Raw genomic sequence first — 23,044 nt, forward strand, 5'->3', positions numbered from 1 at the left:
AGCTATCTGAATAGTTAGAACTACATCGATCTGTCAGTTTAACGTCCGAGTCTCAAATCGGTTATTTTCCGCATCGTTCCCGTTGATACGGTTTGGCCTCACAAAACGAGTATAATGTTTAGCTAATGCTTGCTGTACTTACGAGTATATAACAAGGAAAAAAAAACCTAGCTAAGGATCCTCAAAGCGCTAGATGTGACAAAAACAAGGCATTGACTGCGGCAGACCGTCACTGTACAATTTTTCTACGATGCAGTGCAAAAATCTGTATTATAACTTTTAAATGTAGTAGACATCCAAACTTCGCGATTGATAACTTTTTAAGACAATACATTTTTCGGGAAAATCATTTGCCTAAACAAGATCATCTCTTTGTTTCGAATTTTACGATCGGTATCGCCGTTAGGTATTCCATGAGACAGACGGCTGGCTCCCACCGATCACAACACGTTTTCCTAAAGAACAATGTGTCAGTAGGATTAGTAGGCAAATACGTTATCCAATAAACTATCACGAGGACCAAACAAATCTAGCTTCCCATTGCGCTCTCTGCTTAGGGCATCAATATTGTGTCGGCTAATATCAAGGTGATAGAGCTTCATATAGAGAAAAATGTTCAAAGCTGCTTATATAGGCTGAATACATTGTCTAATCGGTACTGAAGTGTTTAAGTGAACACAATGTCTGAAAGTCAGTATAGGTATTTCAAGATAAGCTATACTAGGTACTCGTGAACATATGTTATTTTCTATTTATCACAAAATTTATCAATGACGTTTTTTGTTACGTGTAAGAAGTAACGACGTTAGAGAAGACCCGCAACGTCGAGAGGCGTCAGTAAAAAAAAAAGCTCAGAGAGAACTCGTCTGATTCGAACGGGTTCTTGTAGACGCTTAGTATCACTGGCTATGTAACGCCGGAGAAATTATTATATATATACCGTTTTAATTTATTTTTAGGTAAGGGAATAACTTTGTTCATTCAGCCATTGAGTTTAAAGGCAACTGAAAGATCTTTATCATGCTAACCCTATTAACATTCAACTCTTGAACCTTCAGTTCGGCAGGTGTTTTGTTTTCTTTGTGTCATGTATAAGACATTATAGGCAGAGTAATTTGACGGAAATATTTTTATTGTCAATGGCAAACTTGCTGTCCTTCTCAGTTTGTTGGCAGTCGTTTATCATTGGCCTAAAAATACCTTGAATCATGCCACATCTGCTTATGGCAATTTTGTGTTCCTTCATAGTATCACATTCATTGTGTTCGTCATGAACTTTATATTGTAAACATCTCGCTTTTGTGTTACTTTACGACTGTGATATTTAATTGTTATTAAGTTCGTTCAACTTGTTGTTATTCATGATGAACATATTTTCTCTGCAAGTCACATCATTTTAACAATTTCTTATGCAATTTTTTTATGAAACATAAACAAAAATAAAAAACACGACTACTGGGTGAAAAGAGCGGGTGAATATTCTGTTCCTTTATCTAATCACATCAATATAGTGTATATAAGATGTAGCCATATGCTTATGCCATTTGTTGTGTAGTATATGTTGCCATTACTACGATAACAACTGTGACAGATAGGTTTCGTCTTGCGCTAAGTATTGGTAACAGTGACACTATGGTAAGTAAAAATAAAACGTATGTATATTGAATGGCGCTCAGGAAAACGAAGCGCTCCAATAAAGCCCCGATTCTTGTTTTTCTTGTACATTCTTATACGGTGTGCTATGTGGGAAGTGGCATTTGCTCACGGCTCGGAAAGCCTTTAGAAGAGAATCTACATCCGATTACCGATCGTAACCAGTGTGCCCCCAGAGTAACCGATAATGTTTACGCCGAAAGGCATCGCGGAAGTGGGAGGCCCGTCCGGTCTAGTCAACACTGAGGTGCTATCGAAAAGTTCTCAAAAAACCGATGAAATCGACAGTCTCATAAACACAAATATCTTATTCAGCAAAGGACATGTTAAGCCGAACTCCTCCTTAAAAGAACTAAGCAACACAAGAGATATTTTTAGAAACTTGCTCAGGCGATCGGACATATATATGATCATTGTTTACTCTAAAAACAAATGTAAGGGAAAACGGAGCAATTAGACAAGATACATGAAAGAGATCCCGAGCGGCTCGTACAAAGCTATACCCGCAGCACCCGTTAGAGTGCGACGGCATTCAAGGGAGCGAACGGCATTTACATAAACACCAACGCTGCTATTACCTTACGAGCCATTGTCATCAAATTTGATTCATGGAAAAATTCCGCCATATTTGGAAGATGTTAAGCGCCATAAAGAACGGTTCTAACTTCCCGAGAGGCATAGTAGAACGCAAAGCCTCCAAACAGTTGACATTTCTTTGGGGTATGAAGCACCCAGTAACCATCTGTTGGGCCACTTGACGTGAGGATCTACTTGACTGTCACGTCCAAGCAATACCCGTTACCGATAGGTATTATCAAAAGGCGTCTAGGGAAGGCAAACGGCCCAAAAACAAGTGAACCATTCGAACTATGTGGTGTTCGAGATCTACATAAGCCGGAGCAGCGAAATGATTTCGCCCGTGAGAACTTTTGAGCTTAGATGCTGTCATAGCCTTCAGTGCTACGCACCCACGAGGAATTGTCTCCTTTTCTGCCCAACCTTATTTCCAAAGTACCACCTTTTGAGCTTAAGAAGTATCTATACGGATTTTATCAGACGATAATGAAGCAACCTAGCCACAGCAAAAGAGGCAGACAAAAAGAACTACTAAAATTTTGGAAAACTACTAAAGCGTGGTAGTGAAAATCGTGATTGATCAGTCACCTACCTCCAATAGCCCAGAGACAACAAACTGTACTAATGGCTTCATTAACTTGTCATACCGAAACTCTCGTCGGACATAGAGACTACAGTGTATCGACCAACTGCTCATACGTTCTCAGGATCATTGAAAAAATCATATTTTTGGTATTATTATTAAAGACGTATGGCCTTAAACGGACAGTGCCAAACGCATCTGTTCGTATAAAATAGAAACCTTGATTGGATCAAAGGTCCTCGTTAAAGCCGTTCTGAGCCTTGAAAAAACTGTGGCCGCTATTTCCGTATAGCAAATATATAGTAAGTATATAGTAAAGATAGCGTCAACGTAGCATGAATAGCGTCAACCCCTTGCGTATGTCAATGGTGCCACCTATATGCTATTTTCGAACCAGTATCCGGCAAGCTATTGGAGGAAGCGATCTCGATAAAGGTGTAGACAAGGCCAATGTATGGAAGTCTGTCAATAGCGATACTACGAGCGACATCGGATTCCTCTGGGATCCGGTAGACTTTGGTCTACCACAACCGCTTAAAAAATGCTACTTATTATTTGCTGCATTAATGATCCGCTACTTCTTTACAATAACGAGTCATTGGCGTGAGCTCGATAGTAAAGCCTACTTAATCCATCAAGATACAATCGATCTTAAGTTAAAAATATCAACGCCTAGTTAAAATGGGCAGGGACGACGAAACATGGTGAACTGGCGTCCTATTTGCCTCACTAAATAGTATCTAGAGTCAATGCAGCCACCGCAAAAATAAGGTTGATCAAGGATCGTATCCGTTATTTATGTCAGGTTGCCGCTAGATACTCGCGTTCCAATTTAATAACCTCAAGATCGCATCGGGAAGTCGCGACACTCCTGTACCGTAGTATGCCAGCTTGATCAAGAAGCCATAAAAGGGCCAATACGAGCTATTATTCTAAGGCAATAATCGCGTACCTCTTTGTATGATTTCATGCGAGTTTGCTTCACTTTCGCCAAAGAGACATACTGTTTTAAAATGACGAAGTATTCTTTCAAGACAAAGTGTTGAAGTGGGCAACTAATTGGCATTCAATTCATACGAAACAACGCAACGATTCTTATCTTTAACAACGGACAATTCAATTAAGCATACGTTGGGGCCTAGTTGCTGGCTCATTTCATGAGAAAAATGGGTTTCCATTGTCGTACTGGTAATTAGCTGTAAGCATACCAAAGATCCTCACTATATCGAGTACATTAAAATGTTCACATCTAAATGTTACGACATCAGCATTTGTGTTCATTGAACTCAAAACAAGTACCATTGTAATAGTGTAATAATCACTATAGTTAATGAGCCATATAAAGGAGTAGAACTTCAGAAGGCTTTCACAGGAGCCACAGCCCATATTGAGACTGCGGGCGTCAAACCCACCAACGATAGACGACAATTAAAGTGTCACTATTTCTTTTTTCCTTTCGGATCGAATGGGTAAATGATAATAACATATGCTTCAACTGCTATGAAGAGCAAAGGTCAGCAGGACCAGGCTGCACGTAACCGCTCTGCGCTAGGCCAGAAGAAGTTGGAACTTTCGCAAATCCACCGAAAAGGCAATGATTATTAATGCACAAAACTATTGCATACTATGAAAAAATTGATCGGTACAATTTAAGACGAAGTGGTGTAGAGGTTTTACGCATTATTAGCAGTTTGGAAGCGCTCCGTCCTCTGATGGTAAACAGAGTTTAGGCAAAGCGTATCCAGACGTGAACAAAAAAAAAGTAAGCCTATTTAAAATGCTACGTCCTTCTAAATCTCACAAGATTAGGCACATTCGGTGGAAACACGGCCGATGTTTCTTCGTGGAGGGAGGCTCGTTTTTTGCACTTTATAGGCCTTCATAAAAAAGACGAAGAAACAGTTGAATTCAGCACAGCTGTGGTGAACCAGATAGAGTGTATTAACTTCACAGAAGAATCGGCCGCTAAGGCTATAAACGAGCGTACTATATCAGTTGCAGCCTTTCATAGACAATCTTAATGTCACGGTATAACCTGGACGAATTTTGTTCTTATATCTTTAGAAGTCAGGACAACGTTTTCAGCCTACTGGAATTGTTTTTTTAGGTTTATTAAATACAACGAAGTTATCAGCGTACAAACAAAAAGGTACGCTGGCATGTTCGTCTGTGCAGTTAAACAGGCGGTCCATCAAGATCCATATAGCTGATCCAGTCGCTTGCAAGGTCTTGTGCGCCCTTCGACGGTTCTCTATAATGGTTTGGAATCGTTCAAAATTAGCTTTTGAGACAATGCTCTGACGTTTGAGAAAGCAGTAGAAAAGCGAAGCTGATAATGAAACAAACCAACCTGTGCAAAATTTCACATCGACTGGATGTTTGTAACAGAGATTGTCAACAATCGAAGAGTGGATAAGTGCAAGAATATGACTGACCGCTAGGGAAGATCCTTGGAATCAACGTACTCCTATTTATAAAGCTAGAGGGCTAGACAATGCATAGGTTATCGTAATCAGCCAGCTATTAACTCAAGTACCATGGTCAGAGGCCCAGTTCCGGGTTAAAAGCTCACTTAACTTTCCGGTCACCCCAACCTACTTTTCATGTCTCTTATAAAAGAAGCACAGTATACATTTTGCGCCCTCTGTAGCGTACTGGACGCGAGGCCGGGTTTTACGCGTTTGGTAACAGGTGAGCCCGTCCGAAAATAAACTGATCATTTCTTGCAGCTGTCTTCGCCCTTCTTTACTATTTAAAAGGAATACTTTAATATCGGACTGCGAAACTACTGATGCTGCTCTACTTAAAACCACACATACAATTTTGATCCAGTTAAAGGTCGAATATAACCACACGGAGGACAGCCTGTAACAATAGCTACCTGATGAGGGTCAACGATTAACTCAGATAGAAAAAAAAAGCTCTCAGGTCTAAACTACAATGGTAGCCATAAACGTACCTAATACAGTTGTACGGGTGCTCTTTATGGCCAGTTGTAAAGATTACGAGTTTGTATTGCTCTAGATGAGAAACTGGTCCTTCGAAATTATTTCATTTATCCATTGATTTAAGGCGCACATTAACTATATTAGCCAGTAAAGCTAAAGAGGCCTTTTAAGAAATGACGCGAGTGCTTTTGCTTATTTCTATATGTATGAAATCGATTCTTAAGAGCAAAGATTTCTTGGTTGTGGCACGCAGTTGTAGAATATTATCGGACATCTCTGAGACCTGCTTAGAGTTCCTATCGAGGCTAAGTCACCAAGAAATATCTAATGATGACCTTCGAGTCGCCTTCATACCTAAACAAGGTGTGATTTTTATGGATCTGCAATCAATCACGTCGATGTTATACCGTGGGTGCGTCACACGTATTTTCACATTAGTTAGGAAAAACAAAGAGTCTGTTTGTGATGTACTGCAAGAAAGCTTGAGAAAGAGCTCAATGAAGCAACAAATATGAAGTAAACGCTGCACTACTTAGTGACGATATCTCAATTCGCACTTTACCTATGGTGGTACGGCAACCAGCTGTCTAAGTCATTGCATGGCTCTTAGGCAGTGCCAAAGGGCGACGCTTATACGTACGTAAGAAGAATGTTAAACAGAACAAATATTGAGTATTTGTCTTCGTAGCGACTGAAAGCTTTTTTTTTTCGTTACAATAGGCCCGATCGCTGCGCCCTGATAACAACCAATTTCGAAATACTGTAGCGTAGAACATTGGCAGATAATATACGTTCGGGTTAAAAATAGTTTTCAATAAGGCTTTCGTCGCCTGCTTCCTCAACAATAAGCATTTTCATCTGTCTTGGTATCTTGATATAGTCTCGAAATAACGTATCACATACACTAACTCACGTTTGCGTTGAGCAGTGGAAGCTATACGATCATTTTATAGACAAACGTATTGTTAATGGCACATGTAATAGGCATTTTTTTTTTTAGCATTTTTTTATAATATAACTTTTAATAGGTTTACGTATATCGTATTTAGGGTGCGTACAAATGTAGGGTGTTAAATGGGTCCCTGACCTTATTCTCTACAAAGGTCACACTGCGTGTCCCGCGAGAAACCCGATAGGAGCTTCATTGGGAGCTTCGGATGCGTCCAAGCCAACTCAAACGATTGATCGTACATATACATAATACAGGGATAATTTTTTTACCACAATTTTATCGGTTGTATGTTTCATTGAGGAAGTACTGACGTTTAAAGTTTAAATGACTAAAGTGAAGTGAAGCTAATGATCCATCACCAGATGAAAATTATTCGATATTGTGATTCGATAATGAGATAAACATAAAAGGATAATAGTGGTAAATTATATAACTTATAGGTAACTATGGCTCATAACAATTATAATGCTACGGCTTTCATAAGCTACATCAGATCAGGTACTTTTGCCCACTTGTTTTTGAAAAACGCATTCATTACAAACAATATATCTAGTTTGGATACGGTATACCAAATTATTATGTGGCCAGCTTATCGCCACATAAATCAACAGAGTTTGGATTGAGATAGTGCCTTTTAGGTCGATTAGCAGTTGAAAGCTTCCACTTGTGTCTAGCTTACCTTTCGGTATTCCCTTAAAGCAAAATCTTTGCTGGGCCTGATAATCGGCAAAGTTATTCGGCTTAAATGATTCTACGTCATGTTTGTAAAACTTTTGTTTCACAGAAAACCTCCATGGCATAACTTACAAATAGCATCTGGTTTGCATTTCCGATCCAGGTTCGAATCGTGGAAAAAAGTCCTATTATCGTGAATGAGTGGTCACTTATAGGTAGATAGCCATCTAGAGGACATTCGATCTTTAATCGAGGGTTGCACGCTAGTGACTATTTCGTTATTGTTATGGTGAGCTTCTGCAGGCTTTATGTATGAAAAAAAAATTCTAGGCGAAGTCCATATATATATTTTTAGAAAAGTTCAGGTAGTTATTTCGACCTTGGCCCAAGAACTTCAGCTTCGATAAAGGGCCGAATTTTTCAAACGGGCTGTTTGTTGATTAAGTTAAAAACAAATTTCGTTTTAGCAATAAACTAAGTTTGTTTATGGTTAAAATAAAATAACGCCTGCAGGTTAGGTAGGCAGTACCATTTATGGTAATCTTACGATTATAATCTAATATCAGTGATTACCGAAAAAGATGAGATCAAAGACGTACGAAGCTTCAATTGGCTTGCCTCCCAAAGCACAGAATTTATTTTATATATTTAGTGTTACTTTAGTTTTAATAAACTCTAAGCCTCAGTGTAACTGATTTTCATTACCTGACCGAGATACTGTTTATCGTCTTCAGCTCTAACCGCTCTGTCCACATTAAGGTCTACAAATAATGAGGTCGACAAGAAAATTACTGGATTTTTTCTACGGAAAGAAGCTGTTAAGTCCTAATGTAGTGTTCATAGGATAAGTAGGCCGTTAGCTGATCGACATTATATTGTACTGTTTGTGGTATGTAATGTTCAGTGTTTTCGAAAAAACAAAAAGCAATCTTCTGATCTGTACCTCTTTCTTTCTTCTCCCTTTCGAAGGAACAAATACAAATCAACATAAAACCTATGCAGGACACCGTTTAAAATCTGGTTGAAGTTGAGGTGATTCGAGAGAATCACGTTGATGTCTAGCTAGCCTTGGTGATGGTTTGCATTTAATAGCCGAGCGATTGTAAAGGCTCATTTTGTCTAGTCAATACACAGATACTCTCCAGAGCTAAAGATAACACAATAATTCGGGATATTTAGCGTTGTTTTTATTAAAACGAGAACAATCATGATATATGATTCAAGAGAGAGATATAGTATTTCTTCTTATTATAATTATTATTCTTTTATTATAATAATAATAATCTCCATTGTCTCAACATAGTCATCATCATCATCATTATTATCTTATTGACAAACTTTGTATGTGTGCCTCTGGCGGCGTATCAGTCCGTACTACGGAACTTTACCGTACTTTTCCCTACGTCTACGTTTATTTGTTTCATCATCTGGACCTTTTCACGCTCTATTATTATTATTATGATCATGACATCGTTAGTATCGTATATCGCATAGTAGCCGTCTGTATGTAGAACAGGAGGTTTTCTCTGCGACCTTTGTGATGGATCGTAATCATGAGTTATTTTATCATTCTTCTTTTCGAACCTTCGTGACGCTTATGCGCACGTATGAGAGGACCCGTGCAAGTTACCTAACATGCAGTGGCATTGTTGTCGTAACTGTGATCACAATCGTCGCTCTTATATAACGTGTTATTCTTAATTTTATACGAAGCGCGTGCGGCTTTTATTTGTTTGCTTTCCCCCTTGTAGGCGACCGTTTAAGGGGTAGAGGGCGGGGGTATATTTGATCCAGTTGGGCGAGTCTGTATGAGACCGCTGGGTGGACAATAGCTGCCCGCTTGCCCGTCCATAAAGGCAAAAACTGCGTCGCCACGTTTCTATTGGTCACACGGTTCATCGTCATGATCATTATAATTGTCAATATAATGTATGTATATTGTGGTGTCGTGTATTTACTGTCATACTATTTTTAATACATGTTCTCATATATTATTATGGGGAATTGTTGTTCCTGGGTGTGACTATTTGCCCCTCGGCTGTATCAGCTCTCCTGCGGTATTGTAACATTAACGTTTTTTTATTGTTATCGCGCTATCATCATCATGGTATTGTTACTATTATTCAGCATAACTATTGCTGTCATTGTTCGTTTATTGTATAGATGATGTTGAATATAGCGTCACTTAGCCGCTCTGAGCGTCATCGGACCCACTTTTGAGGTTGTCTTTTAGGGGCGTTTATAGATGCGTATGTAATTTTAAGGTGCTTGTTTTCTTTGCTATCAGAGCGTGTACTGATGACTTCTGACGAAACAAGTTTTGAAACGAGTCGAAACATTTATAGAAACACTTAGACAACCGTTGGACATCTTTTCGGCGTATAAGCGCAGCTATCTATAGGGAATCCTAAAAGACCGAATACACCCTGTCTAATTAGGACAGGAAGTTGCAGCTAGGAATCGCTTCTTGAGTAGAGTCATAGTAATGGACAAATATATATATATATATATATATATTACAGATTTGTGGTAATGCTGAACATCACTAAACAGATTGGCTGACGATTTTCTGTGGGATTCAACAATATAGAGCGTATACGTGCTTATATGCTTTTCGTTTGTTTTCCACCATTATGTAGCATAATGTTTTTTGGGAGGGCACGATAGAATGATTTGATACGCTAACTATTTACGGGCTGAACGTGCAGAAATTAGCTTCCTCTGGAGACTATTGGTAGAGAAGAGAGAGGCTGCCAACGAACCGTTTGATATTAGGACACGCACATATACCTTAGCATGAGTCGTTTGCTTCTTGTCCTGCGTTTGTCAACAAAACAGTCGCATGCACGAAACGAAGCAACAACGCTTAAAATTTCGTGAATTTTCGTCTGCTATTCTAGATTTGTTACAATTATACGTTCGCGCATATCTTATCGATAGTATTGAACGAGCGCTGTGAACGCGACAAGATCTTCAGTGTAGTTTGTTTATTATTGGTAGCTGGAATTCGACCAGTCCGGCCGGTTTCCTTAACCATACGATAAGAGATAGACCGCATTTACCGTCCTTTCTGTCTATTGCTACCGCTTCTTTTAGTGTGACCTGAATCGACACATCAATAGCTGTTATATTTCTCATCTTTTTTACTGAGTTCATTATTATTACCTTCGCCATCAAATCGATGAATATGATACAAAGGCAAAGCGAAATATGCGAAGGGGCCAAACGGGACATCTGGAAGCAGGAGCTCGACTATAACAAGCTTGAGCCAGATTATACTACTCTTGCTGTTATTGCGTTGTGATCGCGCATTGATACATAACCAGAGGGCCTAAAAGGCGAAAGGCCAATGAACGGTACGATGGGGCGACCTCAGCGATTGCTTGGGCCCCGAGTGGGGAAGGACGCTCGGGGTCGAAGTCTGGCTTTTGCTCCTATCTAATATTTCCTCTATTCTCCTATCGTTGGGCAACACGGCTGGCTGCAGCTGATGATTTGTTAACTTATTATCGTTATTATTTTTAATACTATTATCGTTATTCTTATCTATTATATACTATACTTCTCTCGCCTGTCCTCTACTGTACGTTATAGCTATAATGAATTTTTTGATGCGGCGATAGTCTTTTAAATTGCATCACTGTCCATAATAGTAGGTAAATCCGCCTTTTTAGCTCGTCTGTAACTTGTAATCTCTTTCTACGCTTGCTTAAAGCCTATTCTAAGTATTCGCTTTTATCATTTTAGCTTTCTTCTTGTGTATTACTTGTTCAACAAATACACGCAGAGACACGCACACGCACAATGTATATATAGTGACGAATTTCTGCGTTCTGTATTGTATTTTGTTTTTGGGTAATAGTATATAGTATAGTAACAGCCGTCACAGTCAGCAGTAGTAATAACATTTGCCGTTCGCGCCAGAAGAGGGAATAACTGAAAGACCGCTATAGCATCCTGCAGTGTACCCGCTATCGTGTTTGTACGTAACTTACTAGTGAAAAAGTGACCAATACGTTTTGGAAGAAGTTTATCAAGTACCGACAGTTCGTCAATCGGATGCACGAGCACACACCTAGAGATCCGCGTGCAACTTGTCGCCGAGACGTCGCGGCGCACATATAGTTTACTTATTTTAACGTTTGTTTTAGGCAATCTAGTAAGCATCGTTTTCGGTTTGGACAACGCTAGGCGAACATCTGTACCATTCGACTGATGGCCATTTGCTACGAGATTAGAGATGACCTATTGTCAGATGTAAGAGCAATAAGCAGTCCTCTTCTAACATTCGTCGACACGAGCGAAGCGTATGCGGAACGTTGCATATTGCTCCGCGGCATCCGTCCGCATCAGCGAGTTTGTGTTGTTAAGACACATCGCAAGGGAAAACTACCCGGACGTCGCGGGTGGTCTGAACGTCGACAGGATACGTAGCGCTCGAATCGCTACCATTTATGCTTAGCCATAGTTGCCCTAGCCGTTTTTACAGGTAGGTTTATCTTCGCCGTTGGCATGAGCATGCAGGGAAGCGCTTGTTCCGTCGATCGATATAACCGCGTCTCCTTCAAATTCCTGATGAGGCAGCCACTCAATAATGACGTGCCCGAAAAGCTATCCATTCTTTAGAATTCCCCCCTGAAACTGCCAAAAAAAAAAAGAAGCTGGAAACACTAATCGCAACTAATGCTAAGTAATAGCAAATTATGTTTCTTTTAGGCGGGACTTCCGTTGTCGATAACCTTCTAGCGGATCATCCAATTGTGCAGATGATAAAAACGTAGAAAAGACGCGATCATTAACCACGTACACGTACGTAGTCATCGTTCAAGTTAATTTTTGTATTTTGTTTTACAGTATACAAACAATAGTTGTATCCGATTCAGCAGTGGCTGTCTAGTTTATCACTAGAGTAGTTCGGTAGATGATATACATCTATATGTATATAGGCGTGTGCACCGGATCTCTACTTTATTTGTTTCGTTATTGTTTTCGAAGTAGAAAACCTTGGGGTACTATGGATTTGGGCGCCGTTAGTAGCGATCAATCGACAACAAACTGAACCGGCTAAATAGGACCTCCAGATAACCCTCATCGTAGGCGCGCGACGCATTGCGCGTCGTATAGTAGCAGCAGTTGCGCAATTGGCTACTATCTGCTGAATAGACTGACATTGTTCGATTAATTGTGTTTTTGTGTGTGTATTGTATATATAGACAGCACTATCTATAGCATTTTATCATTCTCAATGCAATCATTTTACCGCAATAACATTACTACTGATGCTATAGTAACAACGACCAACACGGATAGACTCCGTCCATAAACTTTAAACGACACAATAAATGTGGCTTATAATAACAACCATCATTGTTATTATATTATTACTGTGGTTGTTGATAATTTTTCTTCGTTTATTTTTACTATCAATATAAACAACAAGAGTTAAGTTGAACGACAAAGAGGCCTCAGGCAGATGTCGGTGAATGGTGATCGGACGGCACACAATTAACGCACGCGGAAAAAACATTTTCGTTCCCGTTAATTATAGATCATAATTTTCTCTCGAAATTTTTCCTCACAACGAAACTGACAGCTGTTTACATCAATTGGACCTACCGTAGTGAACTATTATCATGATATTCTGTGAACCTGTGCAATTTCTAGGGGAGTTGTTTTTTTTTTTCTCTAGCTCACTGTCGTTATTATTTGTGTGCGTCGCGTTTAGCCAGATTTGCTGTGACAGAAAGATGACTAGCGCTACTGTCACTGTGAAATAATACTCAATTGTTATTATTAGCACATAAATGAATCACATTGGCCAGCCCTCCGGCCGATACGAGACAAGCACATCTGCGTCATTTTCGTTACGACTCATCAGCGTCGTTCTGTTTTTATCGTGTTTCCTCGTAATTTTGTCCTTTACTTATTGTTCGTTAATTCCATTACGGCTAAAAGCGGCTGCGGTGCAATAGGAGACAAAACGGAGCCCGATAGGCCTACGCCTTTCGGTTCGTCCTGCACAAGTGGGTTTTTATTTATGTTTTTCATTAGCATTTCAATCAATATCAATAACTTTGGATCTAGTTGTCTCTCTTTGCTTATGATTACCTCTATTTAGGCAATTTTTCGCTCGGGTAGATTTTTTTTATCTTTACAATGATAAGTAAATAGAACCTATGACATCATCTGTATCAATAGCACTAATTTAGTATCCGTTATTATTATAACTTCTCCGTATTTTCTGCGATACCGTTGTTATTGATCATTGTTGATGTTGCCATTGATTCGATCGATCGAATTATATGCTTACAAACAATGGCAGTTGTCTTACAGCTGCCTGCCTACACCGCCAATTACTTAGATCAATTAAGGGTAACTTGCCTTTGCTTTTTCTGTTTGCGATGGACACGTAAGTTATGAATGTGTGGTCCTCAAAAAGTCTCCTCTAATCTGATTATGTCATTGTCAATGTGAGCGTTAATGCAGTTGAGTGTCAAGTCAATCTAGATCTAACTGGGAGGCTTGCCGAGCCCTTGCGAGCAATAGACACAGCCTTGGCTGAAGGTGGGGAGTTCGACCATGGTAGCCTGAACGCGTACTGGCCAACGTTTCAACTTCTGCACGAGCACTGCTGCACATGTCCTAAGGGTCGTGTGTAGCTTGTCACAGTTTCTATATGCAAAATTTTTGCGTCGCGCACGTTTACAGTCTCTTCCTGACGACGGTGCGTACCTGAACCTCAAACATAGTCGCATTCAAAGTTGTGCTGTACTCATACATACAAAGTCTAAGTGTATACAGTTTATATAGAAAACATAAGTAACTGATGCGCCCGAGGGGATGCCGATTGCAGGTGTCACTGCTGGAGGAGTATCCGCGTCCAGTGTATTTAGCAACCGTGTATTTCGTTTAGTTCGTTCACTCCTTTGTCAAATAACGCACGTAACTTGAGTATGCCAATCTACAATGTTGAGACAGCCTTTGCATATTAGTTAGGTTTTGTATACGATCGAATTGTCTACGTATACCGATCTTATATTGAACGCAGCCAGCCCAGGTTCCGGGCATTCGTTGCTTTGGCGTATAAAGGTCTTTACCTTCGCCAGCCTTTGCACGCACTTCTCTGACATTACGACCTAGTAAAGTGTAAGTAAACACTTAAGGCCGTTACACTATCGATCCTCGTTAAGTCTTGATTCGGGTTGTCGGTCAGCGATACGCGAGATGACACCAAGAAGCTGGGGCAGGCGACAGGCCAGCTAGCATTTGATCTGAGGCTGAATGGATCTTCTTCTCTATATACGTATGCTGTACGTATTTAAGCAGTGCATTTTCATTGATAGTTAAGTTAGATACATGTGCAATGGCGACACATATTCTATCTATTATTCCCTTAATTATAAAAGAAACAGTAGATCCCTCTGGTGACTATTTGAAGCCTTTAAACGACCTACTAGGTGTAATCGTATGTTATTATTATTATTATTATCGTGTCCTATTTCTATTAGGCGTAGTCCAATCGACATTGTCGTGTTGTAGTAGTTTTTATAAATTATTTATTCTTTAGGTCCTGGTAGCACTCGTTCGTATTTATAGAAGCTCAGGGGAAGGGGGCGTTATTTATGAAACGAAAAACTGTTAGGTAAACGCTTTGGTATTCTCATTTGTCTTTAAAAAGCATTATAAGATATTATTCCTTTCTATTGTTAAGTCTGCTACTCAACATTGTTGTCGTTGTGGATATCACCGTTAACATCGGTCGTGATCTTCATCTCTCAGCCAGCTCTTCATGTTCCTTTCCATTGTTACTTACTACTATCATAATAATTTTTCTTCGTTACCCATTACTACTTAATTGAACGAGCAAACGAATGATCCTTCACATCTCACGCATTTTACTTGTTCTAGTCATACTCGAATTATCTACTGCTCTTATCGTGTTGACATCGTAACGATCATTTTTACATTTCCATAATAACAAAAGTATTTCAATGTATCGTATTTTCGGTATGGTTGCTGTTGTAGTTAATTAGATGTGTCGTCGCATTGAAAAGGTTAGGTTAGAAGCGGAAAAGCTCGATCACACGACATGCACAACTATCCAACTGCTTCACGAAGATGATGGAAATCATGACGATCTTCCTCTGACTATTATCATTGTTACAAATATAGTCCTTATTATTATCCTTCTGTCATTACCGTATGATGTCTTCCTTATCTCGACGCGTGTCTTCTCACAGAAAGAAACATATCTTTTTTCTGTGCCATAGCTAAAAACTAACATTCGGTATTATCTGATTACTATCTTGACCCTTGATCCTTTCGATGAGACCTGCGGTAATCTACTAGAGGCTATTTGCCGGAAGAAAACTTTAGCACGTTTCAACTTCTGCCTTTTGAACGATGCCGGCCTCTGTCCTCCGGTTGTTTACGTCTGATGCGCGGTCACGCTTAAGAGCTTTACGTTTAGAGCTATACAGTCGCCGATCACTGCCCTACCCACAATCACCAGTTAATCTAGTAGGATATGCTTTTGGGGACTTTACATCAATATGGTCCGCTTCCAATTGTTTCGTACGAACGAGTCCACTGAGCAGACAGGTGCCGAACGGTTCGTCCGTTTTGCGCATGCACGTTTCAGAGTGGATGATCGTTAACCTGTACTTCTATACGGAGATCTTGCGCGAACTGCTATCACTTTGACCCACAAAATGTCACCTAGCTTTTTCTTCAATCGTTCATTCATCAGGACTTAACTTGAGAACTTGGCCGCGGGCGAATGCGTGTCAATAGCGGCCAGGCGGTCGTAACGTTAGAAAATTAATTTTCTGTGTTTTATCTATTAGTTTTAACGGTTGTAGTAGTCAGTAGTAGTACTAGCTTAGTGCTGGAATCTTCGTTGATTGACGTCCTGATGTTCGGTGGTTTGTTCGTGTGACGAGTCAAGTTCATCCTCAAGCGGCAGAGTAGCGATCAATCCGTGACTGCCCGATGCCGGCCGTTCGCTCGCCGCCTTTCACCACTGTCCACTGGGCAAGACAATGACGTGGCAACGAAGTAATACGCACGTGTGTACGTACGGAACGACGCTGCCCTACCTCTTTCCCTGCGCACGAATCAATTCGTTCCTCTATTCCACAACTTACGTAGCAAAACATCCCGCAGCATACCAAGTATATAACGTAGATATTCATATATCTATATTAAAAAATCATTCGAAATTCACGCATAGGGTATTTGCTTTAATCCGTGTACCGTTATCGAGAGTAAATCTGACGACACTTTTTCTAACTGTTTTCATTGCTATTGGGCTATTTTTACTGTCATTGTTATTTTGTATGCATAAATCCTATTTAGATTCTTAGTCAATATATTTACTCCATCGTTTGTGCGACAGTCGCGAGCGGATTCAAAAAAGCTGACCCAATGCTATCGAGTTAACGTCGGTGGGGAGGCCGGATACTTTTTCAGTGCTGATTCTTAGCTCTTCGTCATGTCCGTCCTAGATTCCGTCTCAATTTATACTCTGTTAACGTTTTTCTTATCATTTTACGTGCTCATATCGTGCTTCGTTGTCCGAGACCGTCATCGCCGCCTGCTCTATAGCCAGTGGGATGGTCGAGCGCTGTTGTCCAGCGTTAAGTGTTCCGCATGTCAAGAAATTCTCGCTTGTTCTTTTCGACTGTCGGAGGTTTATAGAAGTGGCGGGCACTAGCTCCGTTAGACTGCCGGCCGGCCGTTACGATATAAAAGTTTTTCCCAATATGCGTTGCCGTCGTTGTTTACTGTCGGGAGTACAGAATTGCTGTTCGCGTATCTTTGTCGATAATATACTTGTTGATACTTTGTTTTTCTGAGTTTCGCCATCCGTATGGTTTTGATGATACTATCGTTGTTGATATTGCTGTTTTTGCTACTGTTACCGTTACTGCTGTGCTTCAATTCGAAATTCGGCGGCGCTTGTAAATAAAAAAAGATCTTTGTTTCAGTGAGACATTGTATTCAAACTTTGTTGTCAGGTAAGGTCGGAATCATAGTCACGAGCCGCGGATTAACCAAATAATGCGCCGTCGTGCCATTTCAACAGATAATTTACTGAGTAAATCTGGCAGTGGGAAAATGGAGGCCAGCCCAAAAACTCAGTGAAATACACTGACGTCGCTTTAGATTCTGCTAATGCGAATCTTCACGTTGTTCCACAGAGTTTAGTAATATGGAGTGATGCCTTTGGTAATCATAGCAAGTCGGAGGCAAACCTACTCTACACACAGTCATGCACACCCAGGCCCGGTAGTATGTATAGTTGACATGAGATGGAGCCTTGACCGAGAAGCGAATCTATCTACGAAACGCATCAATCAATCCATCCATCAATGAACGCCTGTGAAGGTTCCCTCAAAGGATGGGACCAGGCTGTCAAAATCATCGCAATTATATTACATTGGATCGTGCTATCAAGAAGGCTTAAAGGACTACGAAAACACACGTCTAAATCTAAATACGGTGTGTGTACTTAGCTAAAAGGAGCAAGGTATAGATTTATTTATAGGTTTAAGCAAAGTGAACACCCACAACTCTGAATTGTAGGCACTAATCTTACGTGTATTTTATCGTAGGCTTGTGATCATTACTATTCCCTTCAGAGAAGGGCATAGCTCGTAAAATAATTAACGGAAAAAACGAATGGTGCAAGCCAAATACGCGATCGAGCAAACTCTTTACTGTTTCGCTATTGATACAACACCACCTAGTCATACTACGACGATGCTGCAAAACAACAAATGTTGAGCCCCATCGACATACCGAGATCGGTTACTTTCTGTGTATTCACGGGAAGCTTGTCGTGGCTTCACGAAGGCGGCACAATTTTCGATTTTTATTTCACAATGTGACGATTATTTTTTATGCCGTCGTCTGTGGTATTCTTTGTAATGCTTCACTTCGTGTATCGTTGCAATGGTATCGTGCTGCTATCAGCGTCTTCATGTTCAGTCGAACTTAAAGCGGAACAAGGCAAGGCGGAGAGACGGAGCCAAAACACTATACATTTTATGCGACGGTCTCCTCGCGCGATTGACTATTTTATAATATTATTCGATTTTTTTCGAGAACCCTTTCTCGTCCTTTCTATGGCATTTTTCTTTTTTATCCATTTTCCATTGTAGGTGGATATAACGCTCGTTTTAGGCGCGTATGTATGTATGTACGTACGTACGTACGTACGTACGTGCGTGCGTGCGTACAACGATTAGTGACTGACAACTACTGCACTGTCGATGCCTATCGGTATTCTTGACCCAACAAGGTATCTTGCTCCGTGATGCTCGTATAAATAGCGTAATGTTCATTCTACACTCATCAAAATTGGAATCTATATTTTCCAAAACAGAAAAAAGTTCCCGTTTGGCTGTGCCTTGTAACTTTCCATTTCCGACCATCAGAAATCGAACCTTAAACATAACTTAATAAAAAAATAATATTTTTTTCAGCTATTTACGGTTATCTCTTTGGACAGTAATTATAGTATTATGGTGAGCGGTTTTAGGCTTAATCGATGCATCAACCAAAACGTTAGCTTTTTTTTTTTATGTGCTATTTAGCCTAAATGAATTGTATGATGCTTGATATGGAGTTCACTTGGCTAGATACGGGTGCTACACGATAGGTAATCGATCCTTTCGGCAATGACCTCTAAAGCGTCTGCTGTTGCTAAATAGCAGCTCGCGTCTGTACAATACGGTGTTAAGCACTTCCCAAAAATGTTTTACGCGAACTCGACGGGCATATGATACGGTGCGATTCATGGCAATGTATGAAGCAATATGGATAAGTGGCCAAATTGGAGTGTCCTAGGCGGGTGGGACATGAAGGTCCTGTCGGAGAAATAGGCACAAAGGCGTCAACTTCGCTTCGAAGCGTCACGCTTTTTGTCTAAGAAGCAACGGAGGAAGAACAAGAAGAATTGCCAATGGTTTTGGTCACACATGATTAGTTTATGGCTAGACTTGTCTGTCGTGACAGTATCGAATATTGGCAATATCTTCTACGGCTAAGCGTATCCCTGTCAAATCTCTTCTTTTCCACTTTTTATCAACGCTGCTATTGGAATTGCCCAAACGAACAGTCGACAACACACGATGAGTACGGCAAAGGCCTTTCGTAGGGAAAGCCATACAAATCAGAAACTAAACATGACCAGAAGAGTTTTTCACAAGTAGCATCAAGAAAATTGCCATTGTTATTATTGTCGACCGATTTTTTTGTTGTTTTTGATGCTGTCATTTGCAGTCGGCAGTAAATACCCGATGCTGCTCTGCTTGATGCTATCTATGCTGCAGGGCGCAACTGTTCACTCAGACAATTTTGATGCCACGATTATGATTTGTCGATACCAATAGGGTGTAGCAATAGCATGTGGTAGCTCGTATGTATAGGGGACATTATGATGTTGAATAGGACGCCCATGATTCTTTTATTTCTCACATTGATTCTGGAATCGTTCGTTGAGTTATGTTCTGGCGTTTTTAAGATCGGCTATTTGATATATGCTGGTCATGTACCGCACATGACCATGTACATCAACGTTTCATACTTATCTAGTAATAGAAGAGGAAAAGCGAACTGGTTACCACTCATCGTACCTGGCTAGTACAAGTTAACTGTACTTAGTTACAATCTTAGCTACAAAAATTATGTGTTACTTACGTTTGAGTCTAACAACGCGCTTCCTCTATAATCGTTCGTGATGCATCATTTTATTACTTTTAGTATTACTATTATAAGCTCAATAATGCTTACATTTTTGCTACCTATAATCGTATGCTACAAAAGCCCAAAGCAGCTGAATATATATATATATATATATATATATATAATTCGATGCGGGTTGTTTTTTTCATTTGAATCATGTGTGTACATAATAGTGGTATAGTGTATCTGCTTCCTGTTCAACGGAGCCTGACCGTTATTACCGCTGCACATGAACACATTATGAGATTGTTGTTTACATTAATACTGATACATACATGTAACATTGATTGTTTATTAACTGCATATTATTATTGTTGTTGTTGTTGAAGTTATCGGTGTGACTGAAGCCAAACAGTCTTCAATACTTCGTATATATATATGTAGGTTGCCATTATTATAAAACCTAGAAATGTGCTACAATGTACTGTGGTGATCTCTTCCGCTTACCTTTACCTCCATATTTCCATAATGGCGTTGATCATTTCCGATTGCAAGTAATACCGACGCACGCTATTTATAAGAAGCGTCGTAATTCACCTGTTAAGCAGCACTGCTGTGCCACGAGGATCTGCTAGTTTTTCTCCGTACGTTGTCTTTTACACCTGCTTCTTGCCGATGTTCGATCTCGCCATGGCAAAGGGGAAAGGGTGTTTAACTTGGCGGACGCTAACGCCTGCCGGAAGCTAAGGGCTATCCACTTTTGTTCTTTCTTTCCAGAATGGACGAAATTGTGCCTCAAAGGGTGTGGTAAATAGTCGGTCTCAGATTGGACTACTACGTTATCAGAACTAGAGATTTAGTCAGATATTTCTCTCACTTCGAAACACCCTCATAATTGATGATCTCTAATTCAGTGAGAGATGTAACCGGCTTAGCGCATTAGATATTCGATAAATTACACAGAACGAACATTGTTATAAGGAATTATCCATCTGAGAAGTTCATTTCATTTAAAAAAGCTGTAGTCGATACATAGCATGGCCAATTATCGTTAGTTACCTAATTCAATTGTTTCTTGATCTGGTTATAGCGTTTGTGAAAAAATCTGATTGGGTTGTTTGTAAACTCAGGATAACTTGTCACATAATTATTTCCATGTGAATATACACGGCACTGTGGAGGGCAAGGGGCAGACGCCCTAGTCACGCGGCGTCTTCGCACGAGACTGCGGCTCTTCAAACTGATCCGAGATATACCGATATTGAGCGCTTTAGAAGAGATCTTTAAAATTTGGCTTAAGTGCAGATACGCGAACATGTATCGATTAGTGATCATTTAAAAGTCCCAAAAGACAGCCTTTATTTACGTTTCCCTATCTCTCTCCGAACTTAATCGTCATATTGGCTATTTAATGACTTGATGCGCACCTAAGCATATGTGTCTAGTCGATAGCAGATATTATTCAGCCGTTTTTCTTCTTTTGTTTCGATGTAGTTGTCAATTGCGTCCTTATCGTTCAGTAAGAAGCGGTTATTATGTGAAGAGTCCGCAACGCCGGAGGGAGGCCGAGACAACGGCGCTGAAACAAAGCACAGCTGGCTGGTAGCCCGGAAAGCACGAAGCTAGCATGCTGTTACGCATCGCATATGTTCCATACAAGAGAGCACTACGATTTATCTAGCAGCAGCTCATATAATGGTTGTATAGTAGTAGTATGGATTGCTATAGGGAGACAGAAACAGCTATAGGACGATGCATGAGAGTCAGGTGCGACGAACCAAGCATACGGCACATACTTTACTAAAGAACGCTGATTGAAACATGAACATACTTCTTATGTTTATAATCAGCTGATTAACTTAACCCGTAGACAACGGCTGAAATACCATGTAACTTAGTAAGTCGGGATTGATGATGATTTTGTTCGTTTGGCATGTAGCGGTTGCGGCTCCTGTGTGGCTGATGTGGTAGCGTATTCACGCGCACGGGCGTACAGATGTGACGTGTTAAACTGACTAAATTTAAATTGACTAAGGAGCCGTTGGTAAGGACAAGGCGGGAAACAGCTTGCCGACGCGTGGAACTGGTGTACAGATGCTTCTCGAGTTGACTTTGTGGTTATATGGTTACGGTGTCAATAGAACATTGCGACGCTGGCAAAAATAGAGTTAACTCATAGCATTCATTATTATATGTATACTAGGCAATGTATTATATATTCTGTGTCTTTCCGAGAGCATAGTCAAACCTAGCCGGGGTCTGGCTGTCCTCCCATTCGAATATTTGCAATGGGTGGCAGTTTGTCTGTTAGTCCGTGTCCTAACGGGCCTTCAGGACCTCTCAGTGGCTGTGGTGATGTGTTGGCGAAAGGGAGGATGTGTACGTGGTGGTGGTCGTCGTCGTGAATTGCGTATTCTGTGTGGAGGATGGTTGCGACGTCGTAGGTAATTTTGTGCCTAACCTAGACAGCCGCGGTTCAAGACAAAGAGAGAGCCGGTATAGTTCTTCGTCGGGCATTAGTCTGCCTGGGTCTAGCAAGTAGTTGAACACTTTCGGTATCTGTTCGATCTTGTATGGCGTCTGCTGGAAATGTCGGATTTCGCGAATAACGTGAGCAATCATCCGCATCTTTGAGAAATTAAGCAGCCCTTCGTCCGTGAAGTTCGGGGTGCCTTCCTCGATGAATGAGAGATCCGTCAGGTACATGCCTGCAATCGTTGGACGTATTACAATATAATAATACGGATGTAGAGCTAGGATGGACAATTTCTGAAAAGGGAGAAATTACTTCAAACATTGTTGTGCAGAAAATAAAGAAGAAGTAAAGGCCACGGCAAGGTAAGGTCTACTCAACTAATAACTATAGCTAAGCATCGGCCCACAAATTAGAACAACGGTACCAAAGAACAAGAACCCTATCAAAAATGTCATCCTTTTTATTCCTGTGCGAGTGATCTGCTGTTCCTG

At 40.4% G+C, this 23,044-nt stretch overlaps 1 protein-coding gene and 1 long non-coding RNA gene across 3 annotated transcripts in view; one reads left to right on the forward strand and one right to left on the reverse strand.

The window, feature by feature from the left end:
• The first annotated feature begins 51 nt into the window (after window positions 1–51).
• LOC147754636 (uncharacterized) lies at window positions 52–12,748 on the forward strand. The gene is made up of 2 exons (XR_015317909.1): window positions 52–12,196; window positions 12,386–12,748. It is a non-coding gene; the product is annotated as an uncharacterized LOC147754636 (long non-coding RNA).
• An 8,300-nt stretch (window positions 12,749–21,048) lies between these two features.
• Window positions 21,049–23,044, reverse strand: part of LOC111254976 (ras-specific guanine nucleotide-releasing factor 2-like) — a 181,156-nt gene continuing 179,160 nt past the window's right edge. For both annotated transcript variants that reach the window (XM_022816496.2, XM_086976020.1), the window contains exon 23: window positions 21,049–22,785. In XM_022816496.2, coding sequence (XP_022672231.1) covers window positions 22,418–22,785 — 368 coding nt within the window. In that variant the 3' untranslated portion in view covers window positions 21,049–22,417. The remainder of the gene's footprint in view (window positions 22,786–23,044) is intronic.

This window comes from Varroa destructor, unplaced genomic scaffold, assembly GCF_002443255.2.
Source record: "Varroa destructor unplaced genomic scaffold, Vdes_3.0 BEIS01000007.1, whole genome shotgun sequence".
NCBI classification, from domain to species: domain Eukaryota; kingdom Metazoa; phylum Arthropoda; class Arachnida; order Mesostigmata; family Varroidae; genus Varroa; species Varroa destructor.